General features: G+C 44.0%; 1 protein-coding gene across 1 annotated transcript in view; it reads left to right on the top strand.

The window, feature by feature from the left end:
- The window catches only part of MPL (MPL proto-oncogene, thrombopoietin receptor), a 285,621-nt gene that overhangs the window by 147,978 nt on the left and 112,300 nt on the right, over positions 1-25,343 (top strand). Inside the window, exon 7 of the mRNA XM_078673533.1 lies at positions 12,533-12,711. Coding sequence (XP_078529659.1) covers positions 12,533-12,711 — 179 coding nt within the window. The remainder of the gene's footprint in view (positions 1-12,532; positions 12,712-25,343) is intronic.

Below are 25,343 nucleotides of genomic sequence, written 5' to 3'. Positions count from 1 at the left end.
CCTCAGGCCTCGTCCCCTCCCTTCACCACTGTGTAAACGCGCCCTGTAGGCCGTTCTAAGTTGGGAGATTAAGTCCCCTTGAATCCTGAGGGTCAACTAGCCCACTAGGTACCTCCAATAAGCGCCACAGAGCTGCGTTTCAGAGAGGTGTAAAAAGGGGCGTGGCCTCTGAACACCTGTCTGCAAGGCAGCTCCCTGGCGCCTACTGGAGATACCTGTTGGGCTATTTGGCCCTCAGGAACCCTCAGTATTGAAAGAAAATTCATTAATAACTAATTAATAACTAATATAGACTTTCACATAACTAGTAACCAACTGATATAGTAGTTTACACAACAAGAAATAGAGTGATACAGATATTCACACAGTTTAATCACTATCGCATATATTTAGTGAGACACTTTAAATTAGTCACTTAGACAGTCAATCATACTGGTACTAAATCCTCCATCCAGACACTTATACATCCACTCAGTCTTCAATGCAGACTGCTTTATTTATAATACTTATTTAAATATTGAACCAAACCACATGCACTGGATGATGTCATCAGTGATGTCATCTGAGATGTCATCAGTGATGTGATCAGTGATGTCACTGAACATGTCATGAATGATTTAATATGTGACGTCATCAGCAGTGGATTGCAGGCACACGAGTTATAGTTAGTACAACTAACTATAATGGAGGAATTTCAATGGTTTTGTACGAGTGAAATGTTCAGCTAAGTACAACACCATTAAAACCTATGGTATATCCAAATAGCCGGGTCTCCTCTGCACACCCTGGTGGCACCCGCTGTGTGGAAAGGCCACGGTGATGCCCAGCATGACCACATTGCTGATCAATGTTGGGTAACAAAGGGGCAATGCACACTCACCTTGCAGAGAAGCTGTTGTACACTGTGCTGTGAAAAAAAAGGAGGGAGTGCAAGGACTGCTTGCACTGTTTCCGAAAGGCACTCCAATGGTAGTCTTAAAGACTACCATTGACTACGCTTGTTTGAACTTTATGAATTTTTGCGATAAAGTTATTATTCAGGAGTTTTATCTCCCATTGGAGTGCCTTTCGGAAACAGTGCAAGCAGTCCTTGCACTCCCTCCTTTTTTTTCATAGTCTACAGTCCTTACCGGCCGGAAGGGACTATTTCCTGGCACCCTAAAAGGCTAACCTCAGTCTACATTTTTTACATTGATGATCAGTTCTAACCACGAGTGCCGCCAGCCCCATATAAATCTTGATTGTACACTGTGCTGTGCCATGGTCAAGGAGGTGCAATCCTCCTCCAGTGGCTGTTGCAGCAGGTAGTTGTCGATGCACATGGTGACCCGGTGCGGAGAGCTGGGACTCTCAGGCAGGATGGACAAGCCCAGGTTGGGGTGAAAAGCATTGGGGGACCGGGTGATGATGGGCTCCTCCAGGTCAGGCTAAGCTTTGCGTCCAGTCTGTGGCCTCCCAGAGCACGTCAAGACGAGTTTGGGGTTCGGCCCTAGTATTCTCATGGGGAGTTCGGCAGAGTTGCAACCTCCTGGCTGGTGTGTGATGCGGTTCTGATAGGGAAGCATTCCGAGATGGTGGAAGGTTCAGGGAGAGGTTCTCAAGCCGTGTCTGAAAATGAGAGATAATTGCCGTCTTTTCGAAAAAAAATAAAACAGCCATCAAAGACCCTCAGGTTTCAGGGATAGGAACTCCCACTCACTGTGCTACAATGAGAGCATGGGAAGACAAAGCAAGGAGGGGTTCACAGTGTTTCTCTCCCACCATGCACCCGGCTCCCCCGTTTCCAGTCACTAGATGGGACAGCTCCAGCCACCTGCCAATGCCTAGTCCTTTGAAATCTGTCGGGCCTTATGGTAATTATAACCAAACGTCTGAGGGGAGGAGGCAGCACCGTACTTCTTCTTTGTTTTCCCTTTTGGGGGCGATGTTTGGGTTTATCCACACTATGTGTGGGAGGGTATGCTCAGACGTGAGTCCCTTGCTCATTGCACCATCAGGATTCAAGCAAGCCGGGCCGAAGAAGGCTGTGATGCCAGAAACCGGTCCCCGGAAGCTTGTTTCCTTACCAGTATAAGAATTGGCTTGGTAGTTTGGTTTGCCCTGTTCCCATCATGCACTGGGACAGGATCAGACTAATTTGCATATAGCCAGGTTCTGAGCTGGGATGGTGCATTGAGCCAAATAACGGTGATGGATTAAAACCATGATCTCTTGACTTGGTAAGAGTATTCTGCATCATTCAGAAACTCTGTCCATCACCACCCCCCTTTTCCAAAATTGGGTGAGCAGTGAACACCCTGAAGCATGATTGCACTTTCGGTGGTTATTGTCTGTGCTGCTTAATTCTGCTGGCGGAGCAGAGCGGCGGACTTTATTAGTAATCTTATGTTAAATGAGTAACGCGGAATTACTAAATTTGAATACATGGTTATACATGCACAGGTGTAACTTAAAGAATGAATGTAAAATGTGAGTAAAAGAGTGCATTAAATTTACAAATATAAGTTGAATTATAATTTCCGCCCACCCCTAATTTCTGCTATTCTTGATACATTGAATTTTGTAAGTAGACATCAAATATCCTGTGAGCCTTTCAGAGGTGTTATCCACGCTCCAATTTAGCCTTGAGCAGTTAGCACAACCTCTCTTACTAGGTGTGGTGAAATGAGGTGCTCGTTTCAAGACCATGAAAAGGGTTTTTATGTCAGTCCCCTTCTGTAGCTCGTTTCTTTGGGTCAGCCTCCTTCAGCTGCTGCTCATTAGAAATGACTTTCCCATCAGGTTTGATCAAATCAATTTATCCCCTTCTAATCCATTTATATGACACATTCATTATGGTGGTTGTATGACAAAATATTGTGTGCTAACATATCGAGTCGCATTAATATTGTTTACCTAATCTCGTCTTACTATATTTATAATAGGAATAACAAAAATATTGTGTAAAAAATACCAAGGAAAGAATATCATTGAAAGCAAAGCCAGAATCTTGTTTTTTAATCAAATATAGACAGGAAAATAATATATTTAAAATATTAAAAAAGTTAAATGTAATATCATGTAAATCAAACAGTTTTATTCAATTATTTCAATGTATATATATTTATATATATATATATAAAAAACACATTTGAATTAAATTAGTTAGGGTAGCAAATTTAAGATAAAAATAAGTACAACCTACAGAAATGTATAACTAATTGTATATATAACATAAACCCATAAAATAGTTTTCTTTAACACTTTACATCAAATATACAAAAGAAACTTAAAACTGTAATATATATATATATATAATACAGAATAAATAACATATATTATAACATATATTTATAATATGGAAAATACATAATATAAATCCCATTTATTATAATATACATGATAAAAGTATTATCAACATATTTATAAAAAAATACACAAATAATATTAACACCAACAAAACATTCTAATAACATATTATACAATATACAGTAAATATTTAAATTAATAAAATTAATGTAAACAAATTTCATTTTAAATACAGACAACATTTCTGAAAAATATAAAGAAAAAAGTACACATATTTGAAAAATAAAAGCATACAATATTAAATACAAAACAAACACCTACTATTAACACTTATTAAGAAACATTACATAACGTATGTGCCTTGCAAGGGCTTACTTTACACAGCCAACTTCATCCTAATAAACAGTAATATGAGTGTTGGATTTTGGAGGGATTATATTTACTATTCCCACTCCAGCATAAGCAACAGTAAAGAAAGCATTGGACTTCGGAGGGATTAGATTTACTATTCCGACTCATATCTAAGTAACAGCAGGGAACGAGTTGGACTCCAGAGGGGTTAGATTTACTATTCCCACTCCAGCCTAGGTAACTGTAGGTAAAGCGTTGGACTTCAGAGGGCCAGAATGAACTGTTCCCACTCCAGCCTAAGCAACAGTAGGTAAAGCGTTGGACTTCGGTGGGGTAGAACTACCTATTCCCACTCCAATCCAAGCAACGGTAAGGATGGCTTTTGAGTTGGTAGGAACGGTAAATAGCATTCCACCTCCTAATAATTTTTATACAAAACATATAACTACCTAATATCAGAAAAAAATAAGATCATATTATTAAAAAATACATATCACAGTGGAAAAAAGTAATAAACTTCAAGAAAAAATTATATTTAAATAAAATCTACTTATCTACAAAAAACAAACAGAAAGCACCACACTAATAACTTACATAATAATTCCAACAAAATTGTTTGAAACACATTAAACAAACTAAAAAAATAACATTAAAACACTGTAAATGTAAAATATATCTCACAAACCTTATTATTAAAACCACCCAATTAATAATTAACAAAAATAAATAATATGTACTCCATTAAAAAAAATAACATAATTAACAAAATGTTAAATTTAAATGTACGTTAAAAATAACAAATGAAACTTAAATAAATAGAATAACTACTAAACAATAAATGTATATAACTATTAATACCATATTTAATTAACAATAAAATGTAACTAATATAATTTAATTAACTTTAGACCATATGTAATATTTGTTTGCCTGGAATTGTCTGTATTTTATAATGGATGTATTCTGTAAACTTTTTAGGATTATTTAGACCACTTATTACGAGATTGCAAAAATGTAAATGTTTGAAAGCAATTCTTTATGTTTTTCTTTGACCTGTTTATTAGAAAATGTCTGGGCCAATTTATTTGTGTTGCACCAGAACACAGCATTAGCTTGCAATCACTTACCATTACTGAGAACAAGGCACCAGATCAGACTTGTTTGCATCTACTCTCACGTATGACGAAAGGGTGGGATCTACGCCTTTGAATGACGGACGTCTTAAATCACGCATGGATGAAGTCTCCTATGGCAGAAAACGTGAAGCTTAATGCGTCACTAGCCTACAGTGTGCATACAACCAGAGACCCCAATGGCAATAAAGGGCTTTAAAACATAAAGCCTTGTGTCGTGCTTCATGTTAAGAAAGTTGAGTTACTGCCTGGCTTCCGTCTCCTGCTTCAGAGTGAGGCGGGGCAGGCAGCCTGAAAAGACAACCCAGACTTAAATACATCAATTTATTTAGAGATACAACCGTATCTCTAGAAAAATCGATCTATTAAATATTTTTGTATGTAAATGTGTAGGAATTTTCTGAGGGGCGAAGCCCCACTGCCTAATGGAGAAAACACCCTTGTGCTATACACCACTTTCTTTTAAGCATCGTGTGCAACGGCTACACACATTGCCCCACATCTTGGCTCGCCATACCCTGTGTTTGGCTGGCAGGGATTGGACCTGTCTGATACCAACCCTCCCGCACTGCAGGGATTGCCATCAATATCATAACTACTGGAACCAAAGCGCACCAGCGCTTACTGCAGGCACGTTTGGAAGGCCTGTACCTAATTCAGAAATTGTCGTGTAATTGCTAGTAGGAGCGCAGGTGCTCCTATATCCATGGATGCCTACTGTGATTTGGGTGATGTTTATTGGTATCTCATGTAATTATTTGCTTATTATGCACAATATTCTTGATTTATGTATCTTTTCAGAACTGGATACATGCCTGGCCCTGAAATCAAAATGTATGTCATGTCAATTCTTGCATTGTCAGGATAATGAGTACTGACTCTGGTGTGGTATAGTATGCATAGTTCCTGTGATTTAAGTAATTTGGTCTATAGTTATATGCAATACAGTTCCGTATTTTTATATACTACTGTGTGGTGTCTCTTTTGTGGTGTATTCATTGTGTCACTGGTGTGAGTGTGCTACACAGATGCTTTACACATTGCCTCTGGGGATAAGCCTGACTGCTCTGTGCCAAGCTATCAGAGGTGAGCTCAGGTCATTTTTGATGTGTAACTTACTCGTGCTAACTAGAGTGGTGGGTTCTGCCTGGCTTAGGTGCATACCCTAGCCAACCAGAAACCCCATTTCGAACACCCTCCCTCTGATTATACAGTAAAGCAGCCACCACCGTCAGTCTACCACAGCCTGGAAAGAGAGGGCAATAGCCATTCTCTGTAAAAGAGGGGTGTACTTTGCAGGCCCCATTAACCTCAGAGCCAAGCTCTAGGATCACACTCCATGTAAATGAGGAGACCCTCAGTGGGCGTGTGTGACTGTCACGTTCACAGAGGTAGAAATAAAAAAGCCTACAGAAACTTTCCAGTGATTTGACAAGAGAACAGCATAGGGCAGTGTTAGACCTGGTACCATTGGCGTGAGTCTCCCTTCCATTTTTCACTGATTGCCTCCTCTGTTTTTTATATGTTTTCGCTGGGCAGATGCTTTGGGCACTGTGCCACTGCTATTCAGTGCTACACTTCAAGTGCTCCCTATGTTAAATTGATTTAATGGATTAGTGACTCCATCATTGACTTATTGGATTTACTTGTCAGATCCTAGTACAGTGCACCATGTGTGCCCTCGGCCTGTAAATAAAATACTGCTGGTGGGCTTGCAGCACTGATTGTGCCACCCATAGAAGCAGCTTGTAAAGTTTGTCTCAGGGCTGGCATTTGGCGATGCAGTGTGTACAGCAAAATTCGTTTTATTTATTTATATGTTTACTTACCTCTAATCAGCTGTAATCCATAGTTTACTACGCCCCAGCCTGCCCTTTTCTCCCGCCCCACGTCAGAGCCCGTCAGCACTCTCACCATGGCCGCTACTGCATCTTATAATCCTAACTGACCCAGGAAACATGGTAGAAAAACGAATTTAGGATGATAAAATAAATATTTTAGTGAAGTTGGTTTTAACATTGTGTTTGAAAATACCACTTTTCGAAAGTAGACATTTTCTTGCTTAACCATCCAAGCCTGCCTCTGCTAGGTTGTGTATTCCATGTCTGGTTTGTGAGTGACAGGGGCTGGGGTGACTCCAGGAGACAGGGCGAGTCAGCACAAGGCTGAATAGACCTATCTGCATGTAGAATGGTGGAAGGAGTAGCACCTGGGCCTGAATAGGACTGTGCCTGCCGTCCACAATGCTGGGTCCACCCCCTGTGGTGTGTCTGAGGACCCTGGCCCACACTGACAAAGGAAGAAGGTGTACACTGGCAGAATGCACTCAGAACTGGTTTGGACAAGGTACAGGACCCTCTGCCTTCAGAGAACAAAGAGAATAGTAGTATAAATATGGGGACCCAGACCCCAAGACTTTAGATCACTTCTGGGAAAACAAGACAAACCAAGCAGAAGAACCAAGGAAGCTTAAGGAGTTTGGACTCCCCTCTGCCAGTGGGCTATTTGCTGAGGATGGCCTGCAGTGGTTTCTTTATTGCCGAGGAAAGGAGAAGGAACTAAGGAACTTTCATCATCTTGAAGAATATTTCTCCAAGGGCTTGAACGTATGCTTGCCTCCTGCTGAAGTCTCAGGGCTACAAGACTTCACCACCAGCTCCCCCTCTGATTTTCCTTGCTGGGAATTCTGTCTGCAGAAGTCTTCGTGTTGCTGGGAGCTGGAAGCGCGACTCAACAAGAAGAAGCATGTCGTCATCGCAGCTGTTGCCGTCGCATCGCTGGAGAAGCATGTCGCCGCCGCACAGGTCGCCGCAGCATCACCAGAGAAGCATGTCTTTGTTGCAGCTGTTTGCCGTTGCATCACCAGAGAAGTGTGTTGCCACCGCAAGGGTCGCCGTTGCATCACCGGAGAAACGTGTTGCAGGGCCTGCCGCAGCTCCAAAGTTACAGAGTTCGCCGCATGGCCATTGGGGTGCACACATCATCTTCACATCGTCGCATCGCATCAAGGACGCTATCTTATCGCATCGTACCGGATTGTCGCATTGCATCGAGGTGCCATCTTGCCGCATTGTAACCGGAACGCAGTACGAGAATCAACACATACCCTCCCTGCAAACCTTTTGTTTGTTTTGTGTTATGCATCCAGGTACTTTTGTGAGAAACGTGTTGCATTTATCATCAACGTGAACTCAGTTACTTCTGCCATCTTTAAGTCTATTTTGAGTACAGTATTGTGGACTTTTGTCATTTATGGTCTTGTGTTAAATCTATATAAAGAATACTTATTTTTATACAACCTGTGTGGTGTCCATCTGTAGTGTTGTCACTGTATTACTGTATGTGTTCACAAATACTTAACACACTGCCTCTGAGATAAGCTTGTCTGCTCGTGCCAAGCTACCAAGGTGGTGAGCAGGGGTTATCCTGGAGTGTAATCCCCTTTCCCTGACTAGAAGCGAGGGTCCCTATTTGAACAAAGGTGTATACCATTGCCAACTAGAGACCTCCAGTTCTAACAGACAGGAAATCAAGCTCTCCAGATCTATGCACAAAAGTTCACCTTCAGTCAAAAATCCCTACATGATTCAATTTCCATACAAAAACGTTTTTCACAAATAATTCTCTTTCCAAAAGTGTTACCAGGATTTTCTTTCCACAAACCAAATGTTTGTCATTTTTATCCTCATAATTTTATATTAATTTTGCAGCAGTGACAATTTGCAAAGTTTTGAAAAATATATACAGTAGTAGTAGAACAATGCTTTTAGTCATCTTACTTTTTTATCTTTTACGCTGTAAATAATTCTCTTGTTTTCAATTCCCTCGTTAGAATGGCTTTATAGCCTGACCAAACATTCATGAAATGGGACTCAATTTGTCTTTCTCTAGTCGCTATAAACCTTCCATTTCTTTACTGAGCGAATAAAACTCTCCTCTTCTTATGCTGTCCGGAAGTATTACATCTGGACATTTTCCCTCAACCACCTTAAAGTCACCAAGGGGCCATCTGCAGGTTTTGATCTTCAGCCACTGAAAATGCTGCTTTGCTGTAAACTTTCACTACCTCCATCTTCCATACCATTTCCATTGGACTTCATACCGGGTGACTCCTCTGCTCCCTACCTGTGTATCTGAGATTATAGTCCCTGTGACTTTGCCCTGTGTCCCTGAGACTTCAGTCCTGGTGACTGTCCACCTGTGTCAACAGGCTGCACTCCTCCCCACCTATCCACCTGAGGCTTCAGTTGTGATTGCTTCGATTTCTTTAAATCATTTAAAACAATACATTGAGGAAAGTGGCAAGCAATGTAAAAAGTGATTATATGAGATACCATGCTGTTAAAAAAAATCTTATAAAAACATTCTACTAATAAAAACAACATTAAAAACAAAAAGATCCAACGTCAAATATTACCATAAAAGGAAGAACTGTACAATAATAATAAACATTTATAAAACTGTCAGATTGCATGTTTAAAGTGCTCGTCTATTATGGCCATAAATTTCATCACACTCCGATTAAATTTGCCCTGAAATCCCCTTAAAATAAGTATCCTTAAGTTTTCTAATTCCATGCAATCTAAACAATGTTTTAAATGTGTTTTCCAAATATCAAGTAGCTTTGGACAAACGCAAAGAACATACTCAATCGATTCCTTAATCAAGGAGCAAAGACTACATGATGGCTTAAGATTCGCTGCTTTGTCCCACGAACACTCAAACTGGCAAGTTATGTTATGTTATTATGATTTGTAGCACGCACAGCTACTCAAGAGTGTCACGGCGTAAGTAAAGTAAAGTAAAGTCCACATTTGTAAAGCGCACAATCACCCGTAAGGGTCTCTAGGCGCTGGGGGCCGTCGGGAAGATTAAGCGAGCTATTGCCCAGAGTCACATGGTGCTGGGCTAACCTGCCGCCGGAGCCGGGGATAGAACCGTGGTCCCCAGATTCCAGCGTCAGTCGCCCTGGCCGCGGCGCCACACCTCTCCCAAGTAGAATATAGAGAGGAGAAACCTGTTTATGACAGTAAGAGTCGTTGACATAACTATTTTTAGTCCGAACCATATCTCCTGATCTGCTTCAAACTCACATAATCAATTGCTTGTTTATTTAACTTTTCACAAGTTTAGCTGTTCATGCTAGCAATACTAGTTGATGAGGGTAAATAGTAATTTCTCAGCATAATGAAAAACAGTTGATTTGAAAAAATATACTTTGCCCTGCTGATTGTAAGTACCATACCAATCCAATGTATTTATTTATTTTGTTTTGGAACTCGTACGGAGGTCCAAAAAAACACACCAATAATTTAAAAAGACAAACATTGCTTACAGTACAAAATTCCTTCCTTATACATTACTATAACATTATATCAAACATAGGGGCCGATTAGGATGGCGGACGGACGAGGGACCGTCCGCATGGACTGCGGAGGTCCCTCCATGCAAATCAGGATGTGACCGCCACCCTGGCGGTCACATCCTGGATATTTAACATTGCGGCGGGTGCTGCTTCAAGCAGCACCCGCCGCAATGTTAAAAGTGCATGTGTAACATTTACATGCACAAAGCGGCAGGCACCGTGCGGTGCCTGCCGCTTTGTGCATGTAAATGCTGGGGGGTACCATAGGTACCCCCCATGTGCACCCCCCACCCGCCTACGCCCTGGGGGCCCGCAACAGGCCCCCAAAAGCAAAAGTACACATGCTTTTCCACGGCGGAAAAAACGCCGCGGAAAAGCATGTTTACTAATGCTTCCTAATTTGGCTGGCGGTGTCTGATAGACACTGCCAGCCAAAGGAGAGCTTTTCCGCCGCGGTTGTAATCCGACCGCGGCGGAAAAGCAGCGGACAGAATCCAAGACCCACCAGCCATCGTAATGCGGCGGTGGGTCTTTGGTGACTCCGCAGAGGATTTTCTGCCTCCTCCGGGCCGGCGGTGGCTTCCGCCGGCCCGGGGGAGGCGGAAAATCCTCTATCATAATCGGCCCCATAGTGAGAAATGTGCAAACAATGCTTAACCATACCTTTTACTATCTGTTCTTTGGATGCCACACAATCCCAGCTATAATTTAATAGAATAATATTACTCTGTGAGTACATTGATGGAATCCTGAATTCCAAATGCAACGTAGCATGCGACGTAGATTGTATAAGATTAAATAACTTCTTAACACAATTATACAATATAATATCTAGCTTCCTTAAAAATCTGGAATTCATTATAATTGAACCGTATGTTAATAAAGAAACTATTTTAGACTTAACCATAGTGATGGTTAGACAAGTGGCTCCTCCTTCATACTGTTTGATTATAACCCTGGAGGCAAATTAACTGCTGTTGAAGGCCAATTTGAGTTTTAGAACACTAAACCAGGTCATCAGCATAGGCGAGAAACGGAATTGTGGAGTGGCGAAGTTTTGGGCAATCTCAATACTTATTGTCTAAAATCACAAATATATCTACAATATATAATGAAAATGATAAAGGGGCTCAACTACATCCCTGTTTTAAACCATTTGAATGTTTTAATGCAGGTTGTCAATCCCCTACCATTGCTCAATTTACCTTGAATCCGGTATCCGAATGTGACTGGATTATTAAGTACCAATTTTGACCAACGTTTGTTTCGATTCACCTACCCGGTCAAAGGCATTAGATTAGTCAATAAAACATGCATATCTTTTTTGCCTTTAACCTGAAAAATATTTTTGAATAGACAATTAATGAATACAATATTTTCCATGGTCGTACAACCGGACTTAAAAACCAGTCTGATGAGGGGAAATTAGCGAAGAACCATCCACGCAAATTGATCTTTATTTAATAATAATTTGCTGAAGAGTCAACCATCAGCATTGAGTAAAGCTATTGTATAGTAGCTGCTCGGTTCTGATTTAGGACCTCGTTTGTATAACAGTTGCAAATGGATCCTTTCCAAGATGGAGGAATTTTACTGATAGGCAGAATTAATTGAACATGGAAGTTAAGAGTATGGAGCAATTTACTGTACTTTTTAAAATTATGGCGTTCGAGGTTCCATTGGGACTGGGGTGTGAGAGGTTTTTGGTCTCTGTAAGACAAGTACTTATAACTTCAACTGTTGTTTTGATGTTGGAAGTTGAGGAGACTGCATCTTGCTTAACCGAAGAATGATCAGCGGAGCCATACAGATCTGCAGGGTATAATTCTTATAATATTTATAATGAATTCATGAAGTTGGGTCAGCATCTGCTGTGGTTGCTTGAGTTTTTTTTCTCTCAACGATGATCATAGTTCTTTTATCAGTTGTCATACTTCCTGATCCTTTAAAATATTGCTGTTATCTTTCTAAGCCCTTCTGATTTTTTGCCTGTTAAGTAAAATCTGGATTTTCAAGATCCTGTAATTGATTGAGCCATGATATTTTTATTGGGGCTAGATACTCCTGTTGAGAGAAAATTTAAAATTTCTGTAACTAACAACTCACGGTAATTGGGTATTTCACAGACTTTACTAAAACGTCTGCAAATATTACCAAACATAGCGGCACTCCTGCTCTTGCGTATCCAAAACACCATTCAGTTTCCTCTCATCTTTATGATCTCTGTTATATGCCGCCGAAAAGCATATTAAATTTAAGTCTTCTGCTTTGCTTTTCACGCCTTTGCCATTACTGGTCCTGTGTTTCCCAGACGCCTGATTCAACCATATATTCTAACCATGCTCTTGAGGTCCTCTAATTGCCTTTTAATCCATTGTTTTTGTTTGATCAACAGAGGTACAGACTGGGAACTGTGCCTTCCATCCAGAATTGGGCTACAGATGGAGTCCTCAGTCCACAAGTGTGAGTTCCCAGAAAAGACCCGCAGCCAGATCTCTGTGATTGTAAATGTCACCACTGTCACCAAAGACGTCGTCACGTTCTGCAAGGAGCCATTTGAGATGGAGCAAGCTGGTGAGAAGTGTTGCATGCATTTATGTTGGTTACCCCTCTTCCCCTCTCTCCTTCCCTTCCTCACTCCAGAAGTCTCCACCAGAAAATACTCTGCTCTTTTACTCCCACTTCCCCTATAACTACCTTTTTAATAAGGGGATATGTCCCATAACATCCCACGTAAAGGGCTTTGTACCGCGTGTGTCTTAGAGCACTAGTTTCTATTATCCTTATTCTTCCTTTTCCACTCTCTCCACTCTGACACATCATGGTCAGGTTTCTCACTCCCGTTCCTGCCTTGGGATTATGCCTGCACCTCCTCCTCGCATCTCCAGTCATTGCCTGCTTTTCTAGTCACTAATTATTTATTTACCCATTTATAGTATGCTGGATTTAAAAGGATGGCAGCTCCTTACAAAAAACACCATGAGCACAAGGGAATAATATTGAGTACCAAGCAACTGAGGAGGATGTAACAGTCATGTCTCCCAAGGAACCAAGGAGGATGTAATAGTCCTGTCTCTGGGAGCTATAGACCATAAACATCTCACGTGCTTTTCTAAAGGTTTACAAATGAAGCATCTTTTCGAGCGTGGACATGTTTTTAGGGACCTGGGTAGTTCAATTAGAGAACAAATAGGTGCTTTTGCATTGTATTATAGTCAAGGAAGACATACATCTCTTGTATGTTTTTGCTCCTCAAAATGAGGACAATTGACTGGAGTTAAAGCCTGCAATGCCCATGATGTGTGTGTCCAGGTTATGGTGTAAAACTGTGTTGAAGAGGGAAAGAGACAGAGCCTTGCTTATCTGTGTTGCAAATGAGTCCTGGATTATTATAGCGGGGTTTCTTGAGAAAGCCTGGGCAAGCCGAGGTTCATTGGGTGTTTTCTAACCAAGTCTTATCCGCATAAAAATCTTATTTTCATGGGTTGTTCAATTCATCATTTTCAAGTTATCGGGGGTCTCCTTATAGCCTGTGCAGCTACCCACAATCTCCCTGTCCACCACCGCATGATGGATGGCCTTCCTTCCCACCTTTCTGTGATGAGCTGTCTCCCCTCTCACTGTCCAGTCTTTGGGCCTCTCCCTTCCCACCATCCAAAGCTGAGTTGATCACCCACTTTCCAACAGCAGCATCTCTGTCTTCGCCTTCCCTAGTCTCTTCTCTTTCAGGTGTGGGCTGCCTGAATTCTATACATTTTTTAAATTCTTTTTATTGAGCTTCATAACGCATGAAACACCTACCCATCACAAAACCCAACTCCAACCCGGCAGAGACCGCCACTAGATTTCCAGTGTCCTCTGCGCTGTAAGTGCTTCTGAACATGTACACAAATGTATCGATCCACCAGGACCATCATTCTGGAATGAGCGTCAGGGATAAATGTTAAATTAGTCTGCATAGAGGCATATGGGTGATTCACAAACAGCATTTTGTGGTGCATAACGTAGTATTTCAGTTATAATACTTCGAAATACAATCCACACATCTCCACTCCCACCTCTCCTGTATTTTCCTTTCTAGAGATCTCTACCAAGGTGTTATTTTTATCTCCCGCCTCCATTGTTTTATATGGGAGTGTGTTGCACTACCTGTGAGTTTGCCTCTGAAGTCTTTTCCTTTCTAGAGATCTCGGCCAGGGTGTTATTTTTATCTCCCGCCTCCATTGTTTTATATGGGGGTGTGTTGCAGTGCCTGTGAGTTTGCCTCTAAAGTGCTTGACTGACGTTCAAGGTTGAGCTGGAGGACATTTACACCTCTTTTGACAATGTCAGGGCAGTAGTAACTTAACAAGTTTACTTTGTGACATGCAAATTAACCATTTGTGGGTATGCGTTTATATGAACATGTCCCTCCATAGACCCCTCCTTCAATATCCCTAAACTCCTCCAATATAGCAGTAAATATTCGTCATTTTCCAGCCCCTCCCCCAACTGCATTTTCCTTCCTATATTTACTACTAAAACGTAAACGTATGTGTGAGGCATAGGAGAGGCAGGGGTGGAAGCCTGCAGTCATAGGTTTGTGAATATATTACTTTGTAGTATGTGAGTAGAACTACTGTAGTATTTAACCCCTTCGCTGCTAGGGCTTTTCCCCTCCTGTGCTAAGCCTTTTTTGGCTATTTGGGGTAGTGTGCGCTTAGGCCCCTGGAACTTTTTGACCACATAAGGTATCCACGCCAATTTTGCATCCTTTTCTTCCAACATCCTGGGCATTTTAAAGGTACCCAGGGTTTGTGTATTCCCTTGGAGGGGTCCCAGAAATTAGCCAAAATACAGTAACATTTTTGTTTTTTTCAGAAAAATTGGAAAAACGGGCTACAAATGAAAGCATCTGGGTTTTTCCCTGAAAATGTTATCAAAAAATGGTTTGTGGGGCTGAAATCTCAATTTCCCAGCTTTTAGGGAATGACAATCTTTTGTCAGAGAACCAACATTTTTTACACAGTTTTGGCATTTTTCTGGGACATAGCCTATTTTTGCTATTTTTAGTCCTTTCAACCTCCTTCCAGTTAATGGTAAAAATGAGTATGAAAGCAATAATGGATCCTGGAAAGCTATATATTTAAGAAATGTAGACAAAATTCTGAAATCAGAAAGGGGTCATTTGTGTAGATCCATCAAGGTTTCTTTATAGAAACTAACAGTTAAATATTGGAAAAATTGAAAATTAGTTGAAAAAAACAGCCATTTGTGTCAACGTTTTCACCTGTAGCTTCTTGTAATTATGACAGCTCTTTGAAAGCAATATACCGTTACATCCGCTGGACCTTCCTAGTTGTGGGGATTTATAGGACTTGTAGGTTCACTGTAAGAATTGGGGATCTCTGGTTGGCACAGGTACTTGTGACAAGCAGGAGCACTCTCCTCTAGTCAGGGCAAGGGAATTACCCTCTCAAAATAACCCCTGCTCACCCTCTAGGTTGCGTGGCGCAAGCAGTCAAGGCTTATCTCAGAGGCGATGCAAGTTAAGCAGTTGTAACCACACACAGTAATCAAGTGACAACACTACAAATGGACACCACACAGGTTTTATATAAAAATAGTTAGCTTTTATATAAGACTTAGCACAAGACCAAGATAATGACAAAAATACCCACAATACTGTTAGCAATGAAGAGTTCTTAGTAAAATGCTTAGTTTCAGAGTTCTGTACAGTTCGTACTCTTTGTCCGTCTCTCACTGCAATAGAAATAATAAAAAGAGTCTAACAAGTGCAGCGGACTCGCCGGTCCGATGCGTACGGGATGCTTGTTCGAGTCGTACAGTACCTTTACTAAGTTGCTTGCAGCACGGATGGTGCGTTGCGAAAAGAAAGCGTTGCATGGTGCGTTGTCGGCCAGTCACGGTGCGAGCTCCGGCTCGTTGAAGTCGTTGATACGAGGCGTTGAGTGGGGAGCCGCGTTGATTGAGGCGGACGGTGCTTGATGCGGTGCGTTCTTCTTACGTTGCGGCGTACGAGCCGTACTGCGGGAGCAGCGCTGTCCAGTCCTTGATGGAGTGCGAGGCGATTCGATGCAAACGTGCGAACTGTACCCCTTTCCAGGTGCGATCGTAGACTCAAACTCAGCGGCAGTGGACGTGTTGTTCCGACCAAGATGACTTGATGCGGCAAAGCATTGTACAGTGCGTTGTCGGCCAGTCACAGTGCGAGCTCCGGCTCATTGAAGTTCGTCAGGACGAAGCGTTGAGCGGAGAGCCGCGTTGATTGAGGCGGACGGTGCTTGGCAGGATGCGGGTCAATTGTTCGAGGCGTACACAGCCCCCGGCCTCGGCAGATACTGAAAACAGCGTTTCCAGCAGCGGATTGCGAGGCGGATGAAGTCCACTGGTCCTGGGAATTTGTTCAGGGGGCAAGCTCACTTACAAGCCCCTGGAGATCTTTGAGGCACAAGTTGAAGCAAAGTCTTTGTAGTCTTCTCCTCCTCTCCTTCAGCAGCAAGGCAACTACTGCAAGCCAATCCCCCAGGTCAGGGACAGTACTCCTCCTTACAGCTTTCCCAGTTCCTTCTCTTCAGGCAGAGGTTTCTTCTTGTCAAGCAGGATCTAATTTCTTGGGAGCAGGGTCCCAATACTTATACCCCTAATTCCTTTGTTCCTCTGGGGTAGAGGGGCCTGTGCCCAGCCAAAACCAGTTCTTGAGCACTCTGTTGACATTACTCGGACTTTTCATTCAGGGAGCAGGCTAGAGACATCAGACGCTCCACAGGAGGAAGAGTCAGCATTGTGGTGGCAGAGCACAGCCCTATTCAGAGTCCAGGTGCACTCCTCCCACCCATCAGGATGTCAATCTCTCTATTCCCCCCCCAGGCTACCAAGCCCTGCCCTCTGGGATTCCCCAGCCCTGTCACTCACAGAACCCAGACAGCAGATACATATCCTAGCAGAGGCAGGCTGAAATGGTTAGGCAAGCAAATAACTACTTTCTAAAAGTGGTATTTGCAAACACAGAAGATTAAAAAATAAACTTCACTAAAATATGTATTTTATTATTCTTAGTTCAGGCATACTAAACTCGAGTTTCCACCATGTTCCCTGAGTCTGTCATGATTATAGAATGTAATAATTCCAACAGTCCATTCTGGCCTATGAGAACAGGTAGCCTTGCAATAGTGAAAAACTAAAATGGTTGTAATTCACTATTAGGACATGCCACACACATCAGAGCATGTCCTACCTTATACTTACAATGCACCCAGGCCGTGGGCCTATGATAGGGGTGACTGATATGAAGAAAAGGGAAGGTTTAGGGACCGGCAAGTGGGTGCACTTGTCCAGTCAGCATGACAGCGCATGGCTGCACGCAGGTTCTGCAATGGCAGACCTTCGACACATTTTACCGGGCCGCTTCTGTGAGTGGCATAACCAGTGCTGCAAGCCCACCAGCAGCATTTGGATTTACAAGCCCTGGGCACTCCTGGTGCACTGTACTGGGGTCTGACAATAAACCAAATAAGCCAATCATGGAATCCAAACAACATATACATTTCATACAGGGAGCACTTGCACTGTGGAACTGATTGGCAGTGGCACAGTGCTCTGAGCAGCTAACACCAGCAAAACACATGAGGCACAGTAACAAAAAGTGGAAGGGAGACCCATGCCAAGGCGCCAGGTCTAACATTCACCAAGAAGCAGACAAACTCAGAGTCAAAAACTGAGTAGCAATTTGAAATGGCTTTTTAATATGTACCGGGTATATGGCAATTTTTGTGCGAAAATGTATACATGGAAAAATCGGTATGAAGGACACCTATGTATTTCTGAAATGTTTAGAAACAGTACATATTTGCACATTTTCAAAATTGGAAATACTCATGCTAGCATGAGAATTATTGGTCATTTTTCAAAAGGACTTCTTTTTTATACAATGTCTTTCATTTGGAAGGCAGAAATGCATCAAAACTCAACAGGTAATAACAGTTGCTTTACAAATCTGAATTACCCTAAGTCTCCTGATAGAAATGGTACCTTACTTGTGTGGATAGGCATAGTGCCCACGTCCGGAAAGGGCTCAAAACTCAACGTGAGCACACCACATTTTCACAATGAAAATGTACCCTTTTTTTGCTAAGTGTGTAGCTGTCGTTTTCTAAACCCAGCTCTGCCGGCATCTAGGGAAACCTAGCAAACCCATACATTTTTTAACACTAGACACCCAGGGGAATCCTGGATGGGGTGATTTGACTGCCTGCCACCATGTTCTGTTAAGAAATGTCAAGAAAGCCACATTTCCCCCACATTTCTTTGGTGAAAAGTTCTGGTATCTGCGTGTCCCCACAAATTTTCTTCCACCCCGCGTTCCCCAAAGTCTTCCGAGAAAAATGGTACACCACTTGTGTGGGTTGGGCTAGTGCCTGCGACAGGAAACAGCGCAAAACGTAACGTGGTCACACCTCAATTTCACAGTGAAAAATGACCCTTTTTTGGCAAAGTGCCTAGCTGTAGTTTTGTAACCCTAGCTCTGCTGGCACCTAGGGAAACCTAGCAAACTTATACATTTTTGAAAACTAGACACCCAGGGGAATGCAGAATGGGGTGACTTCCACCAGGTTCTGTTACCCAGAAACCCTTGCAAACCTAAACAATTGATAAAAAAAACCACATTTTCCCCACATTTCTGTAGTGGAAAGTTCTGGAATCTGCGTGGATCCACAAACTTCCACACACCCCGCATTTCCCAAAGTCTTCTGAGAAAAATGGTACCTCACTTGTGTGGGTCGGCCTAGTGCCTCCGACAGGAAACGGTGCAAAACGCAACGTGGTCATACCTCAATTTCACAGTGAAAAATGACCCTTTTGTGGCAAAGTGCCTAACTGAATACCCTTGCACACAACCGTTACATATAATACAATGTGTCAGTGTAGACACTGGTACAATTAGAAACAAAGCCTGTGGATAAACAAGAAATTCATCTTCTGGTTCATGAGAAATGATGTATTTAATGTTCTTCAAAACAATCCAGCCGACACGTGTTTCGTCGCTCATGGGATAGATCTCCCGCGACTCCTCAGGGCTATGATGAAATGATCAGTCTCTAGGGAAGTCGCTCTGCCGGCAGGGCCCGGGACTCAAATGTTGTAAACCGTGTAGTAAGAAAAAGACCAGATCTGGGGTTGAGTCAAAAGTGTCCACTGTTTCTGGAGAGAAAAACAGTTTAGGTGTGCCAAAACGTGCCAAATCTAGGTGGAATACTATTCGTCCACTGACTGAGGCTGATGCTGTCCAAACGAATTTCGTAGGGTCAGAATCCAATGGAGTTGGCAATGCGTAAATCACTACGGCGTTGTAAGGGAAGGCTAAACCTTTGTGTTTGCCGCGAAGTTCGTGGAAGAAGATCTGTGTGAGATCGAAGTTGCAATATGTTCCGTGTTCCGGGTAAGGACATTTTTTGATAGGCAATCTCGATGTTGCCTCAAAATGTTTTGGGCCCTTGCCTGTCGAAGCTACTTGGGTCTTCCACACAAGTGAGGCACCATTTCTATCGGGAGACCTGGGGAAACGCTGGGTGGTAGGAAATTTGTGTGAGCCCGGTGATGCCACACTTTCCCACAGGGTGTCTAGTTTTCAGAAATGTGTGGCTTTGGTAGATTTCCCTAGATGGCCGCCGAGCACGGGGCCAAAAACCCAGGTGACCCCCTTGCAAAACCAGGTAGTTTGGAGATAGGCACATTTGATGTTGCCTCACTACGTTTTGGGCCCTTGGCTGTCACAGGTACTTGGGCCTCCCATACAAGTGAGGAACAATTTTTATCGGGAGACCTGGGGGAACGCTGGGTGGTAGGAAATTTTGGTGAGCCTGGTGATGCCACACTTTCCCACATAAAAATGTGTGAGTAAAGTGATTTTTTCTGCAAAAATCGAGTTTTGCAAGGGATTCTGGGTAAGGAAATGCTGGGGGATCCACACAAGCCATACCTCCCTGGAAGCCCCTGGGAGTCTAGTTTTCAGAAATGTGTGGGTTCGGTAGGAATCCTTAGATGGCCGCTGAGCACGGGGCCAAAAACCGAGGTGACCCCCTTAGCAAAACCAGATCGTTTTGACAAAATTAGTTGTTTAGTTCTGCACCGTGACAATTTTGGCACAATATTGCAAGGAAAATGTGACAGATATTGTGAGGTTTGCAGGACATTGTGGATAAAATAACTTGTTAGAATTCACATCACCATGTTCTCCCATGGGTTTTCAACAATATCTACAGTTGGTAGGTTATTCTTAGGTGGAATGTACACCTTGGCATAGAGACTAAAAAGACAAAGATTCCTGCACAGCCATCTATTCCTCAAACACACACACATTGTTAGAAGGGGCGATCTCAGAGGGCCAGGTTATGCTCACCCGACCACCCCGGGACCCACCTCTCCCACAAGTACTGCCGAGTCTTAACTTGAGGTCCTCGCCGGGGAGGACTTCGGGTCTAGGATCGTACACACTGAGCTCACAGCACACTTACGAACAGACACCACACCGTAGGTTTTCAGTAACGAGTTCTTTATGAACAGTAAAAAGGAATCAGCACTCTTATTTACAAGCGATCGAGGGATTGTAAAGTCTCAGGAATTCGGGAAGAGGGAAGCGGACAGTCTCAGTCTTTAGACCAGTACGAAGCGTACCCTCCGCACAGCTCTCAATCCTCAAGCCGGGGGACACGGAAGATGATGGTCGTACTGGCTGCTTCACTCACTTCGAGTCGACTCAGGTCGTGTTGGTAGCGTCGATGGTCCAGCCGGACCAGAGTACTCCTCGAGCCGCGACGAGGTCAGCAGGGCTCGATCCGGAGGTGTTCTTGAGGAGCCGCAACAGCGTCCGCAGGGCTCAGGAGGTTTCACAAAGATCTCTTTAGAGTTCAAGTTCGAGCCACGACGAGGTCAGCTGGGCTCTGAGGTTATAGTTCTGTCTTTACGAGGACGAGCCGCGACAGCGTCAGCAGAGCTCCGATGTTCCAGTTCTGTGTTACAAGAAGGAGCCGCGACAACGTCAGCAGGGCTCGAAGAGTTCGAAGGTTCAGGTTTCCCCAAGCGTTAGCCGCGATCAGATCAGCAGGGCTTTCTTGTCCAGGATACAACTGCTCGCTAGTTCTCGGGCAGGCCTTGATATAGTCCGGTGGCCCTTTGATGTCCGGACCCTCGCAGGCGGAGGTCTCATGCCTTGGGGGCTGGTCGTTGGAGAGGTCCGTCGGTTGGCCCTTTGATCCTTTTGAAGATGCGTCTGGGAATTCCCAGACGCCCAGGAGGGTCTGGAGCCAGCTCTCGGGGAGGCCAGAGGTGTGATCCAAACTGGCCCCCAGGGGAAGGCCAGAGGTATGAGGAAAACCAGTCTCTCGGGGGAGGCCGGAGGTGCCATCGAAACTCCCTGTCTTATCTCACTAGGGGAGCCTTTTACCCCCCATCCGGGACTGGCGCGTCTGGAGCCTAAGTTTCGCTGGGGCCGGGGTCACGCTAGGCCCAGGGAGTCAGGGACCTCGAGTAGGGAAAATGGCTGCCGGGCCCTGTGGGGTGATGCAGGTGCTGGGCGCTCGGAGCCGGGAGTAGGACGGGGGCATGCGGGGCTGGTCGTCCATTGTGGGGTCGTGCAGGAGGTTTGGGCGTACAGGAACAGGACGACCAGGGGATTCTGGGTGCAGGGCTAGGCTAACGGGGTGCTGAGGAACGGGGGGTAACCACGCCACGAGGCCAGGTCCAACACACATACTGGTTGGATTTGGCACGAGGGCGAGTGATGGTTCAGTATACAAAATTTTATCAACAAGAGATTTCACAAAAATGAAATGCACTGTCAATTAAATGGACAAAAAATCAGAACCAGTGACTCGCAGCTCGTGAGCTGTAAAGCCACTGCAAGGCACCGACCGCTTTACAGGCCATTCACACACCTTTCATACTTGATACACAGAAGACCATTCACACCACCAGGCACGAAAGGAACACATCACAACATTCACAAAAAGAGACATGGGGCACCTGCTTCAAACATACAAAAAAGACCAATATTACTGCACAGCCATCTATTCCTCAAACGCACACACATACTGTTTGGATTTGGCACGAGGGTGAGTGATGGTTCAGTATATACAATTGTATTAGCAAGTGATTTCACAAAAATGAAATGCACTGTTAATAATTGAAAGGACGAGAAACTGAACCATTGACTCACAGCTCGTGAGCTGTAAAGCCATGACAAGGCACCAACCTCTTTACAGGCCATTCATACACCTTTCATACGTGTGACACATACAAAACATTCACACCGCCAGCCGCGGGCCCATCACATTACAACACTTCCACCAGCAGACAGCTCCATTCAAGGGCCCATCACTTTCACACGCCCACATTCCTGACACAGCAACTACACAAACTGATGGATTGCATGGAGCGGCGCTCAGCTAGCAGTGTGTGTAGTGACCAGCATCAAGTCACTACTCACACACCGCCAGCCGAGCACCAGTCCACGCACATCGCCAGCCAAGCACCAGTCCACGCACACCGCCAGCCAAACGCCAGTCCACCCACACCGCCAGCCAAATGCCAGTCCACGCACACCGCCAGTCAAGCGCCAATCCACGCACACTGCCAGCCAAGCGCCAGTACAAACACACTGCCAGCCAAGCGCTAGTACAAACACACTGCCAGCCAAGAGTCAGTACAAACACACCACCAGCCAAGCACCAGTCCAGGCACACCGCCAGCCAAGCACCAATCCAAACACACCGCCAGGCAAGCGCCAGTCCACGCACATCGCCAGCCAAGCACCAGTCCACACACACTGCCAGCCAAGCGCCAGTACAAACACACTGCCAGCCAAGCGCCAGTACAAACACACTGCCAGCCAAGAGTCAGTGCAAACACACCGCCAGCCAAGCGCCAGTCCATGCACACCGCCAGCCAAGCACCAGTCCAGGCACTCCGCCAACCAATCACCAATCCAAACACACCGCCAACCAATCGCCAGACCAAGCACACCGCCAATCGCCACTCCACGCAAACCGACATCACATTTAGGATTTTTTTTATTATAAATAAAAAAACACAAACAAATTGCAAATTGATACAAATCTACCAACACAACAACTAAAACTAAATACACTACACAAATGCCAACCTTAAAACTGAACAAAAATAATTAAACAATAGAGGCCAGGCAGTTCACTTTACCACTCATGGATGCTCCCCAAAATTATTTTTCGTGTGGTACATTCTAAAACAAGCAGGCACGCACAGCCCAGGGTTAGAAGGACACTCGAGGCAGTACATACGAACCTCCTTCCGCATACCTCTTTGCCAACAGACTCGACATCTCCTACTGGGAAAGTCTTTTGAGGATGTAGTAGGAATGTGATCAGGAAAGTGGCGATCTTTCAATCTAGCAACATCCTCCACCACTCCAACTCTAGGAACACTTGCATGTTCCACTAAAACAAGGCTGCCTATTACAGACTCCTGAAACTTTACAAAAGTCATCTTTGACTCAAGGCAAGATTCCTGGAACACAACAAAAGCATTAAAGGTTGCCAAGTGGAAAAGATGGATAGCCAAATTCTTGTACCAAATGTAAGCCTTACGAAGAGCAGCATACGGTCCCAACCTCTGATCTACTCTGTCAACACCACCCATGTGCATATTATAGTCTAAAATGCACACAGGTTTGCGCGCTTCAGCAACCTCACCCCAAACAGTCACCTGTTCAGTGCTTTCATCATGGATGGTAGTCAACATGTAATCATCTCTCCTGTCTGAAAACGTCACAGCTAGAAGCTCCTCGCAATGCAATGCACTGCACCGTCCCCGGACAAGCTTTTGCAAACAAGTTCTTTTAGGAAACCTTTACGGTTACAGCAGATTGTGCCACAAGCAACAGTGTCCACTTTGACCAATTCCCTGAACAACCGCACACCAGTGTATAAGTTATCTACATATAAATGATGGCCTTTGTTAAATAATCCTCTACCAAGTTCCCACACAATTTTCTCAGTCACTCCAAAAGTGGACGGACAACCAGGGGGGTTAATCCTCGATTCCTTACCGGTGTACACCCTGAAATTAGAGACTTTTCCAGTCCGACTGTCACACAGCATATACAGCTTAATTCCATAGCGTGCCCTCTTACTAGGAATGTATTGCCTAAAAACCAAGCAGCCCTTGAACAACACCAAAGACTCATATACTGCAATTTCTTTCCCTGGAGCATAGATCTCAGAAAATCGATCAACAAAGTGATCAATGTCAGGCCGAATCTTGAAAAGACGGTCACAATCAGGGTGATCTTGTGGCAAAGCTAAACCATTATCGACAAAATGCATCATCCGAAGCAGAAGCAAATACCTATCACGACTCATGACTGCCGGAAATATAGCAGTTGCCATCAAGGGACTAGTAGACCAACATAACGCCATTGATGGCTTCCTTAGCAAGCCCATCAAAAAAGTTAAACCCAAGAACTTCTTCATCTGTTCCAGATTTGTGGTAGTCCACCGGGTAGCTCTAGAGTGAGGCTTAAGGCCGGCACTGTTGTCCCTCAAAAACTGTTCGGCATTCAAATTAGTCTGCTCAACAATCTCTGCCAAAAACACATCATCCATAAACAACTGAAAAAAATCAATCTGCAAAAACATTTCAGTGTTCACCCTACACCCAGGAACACCAGTAAAGTCTGTCAATGCCGGCTGCACCATGCCTGGGGCAACCCAGAGGTCAGCACTTTCAACGGGAAGCCTTGCAGCCCCAGGCTGCAACCCAGATGCCTCTTGTCTCACTATACCAACGGGAAGTCTTGCAGCCTAAGGCTGCAGCCCAGATGCCTCTTGTCTCACTATACCAACGGGAAGTCTTGCAGCCCCAGGCTGCAGCCCAGATGCCTCTTGCTGTACTATGGGCACATCAATGTCCTCCTCTAACACAGGCACTTCATCGCACCAAGAGTAGCTTCATCTGCACTGAGAGTATCTTCATCATCGGATGATGCCATGTGGAGAGAAAACTCACTGCCTGAATCATCCCCTCCCACCTCTGCCTCAGAATCAGAGTCAGTCTCTGGACCATGGTCAGAGCAAGAATCAAAAAGCATTCCAACAACTTGCTGAGCTGTAATCCGGCGGCTAGCCATTATCCTTAATAAGAAAGGAGACTGCACAAACAAGTCAACAACCAAC

Source organism: Lissotriton helveticus, chromosome 1_2 (genome assembly GCF_964261635.1).
Source record: "Lissotriton helveticus chromosome 1_2, aLisHel1.1, whole genome shotgun sequence".
Taxonomy (NCBI): Eukaryota; Metazoa; Chordata; class Amphibia; order Caudata; family Salamandridae; genus Lissotriton; species Lissotriton helveticus.
Note: the sequence above shows the minus strand (reverse complement) of the source record. Positions and strands in the feature narration are given on the sequence as shown.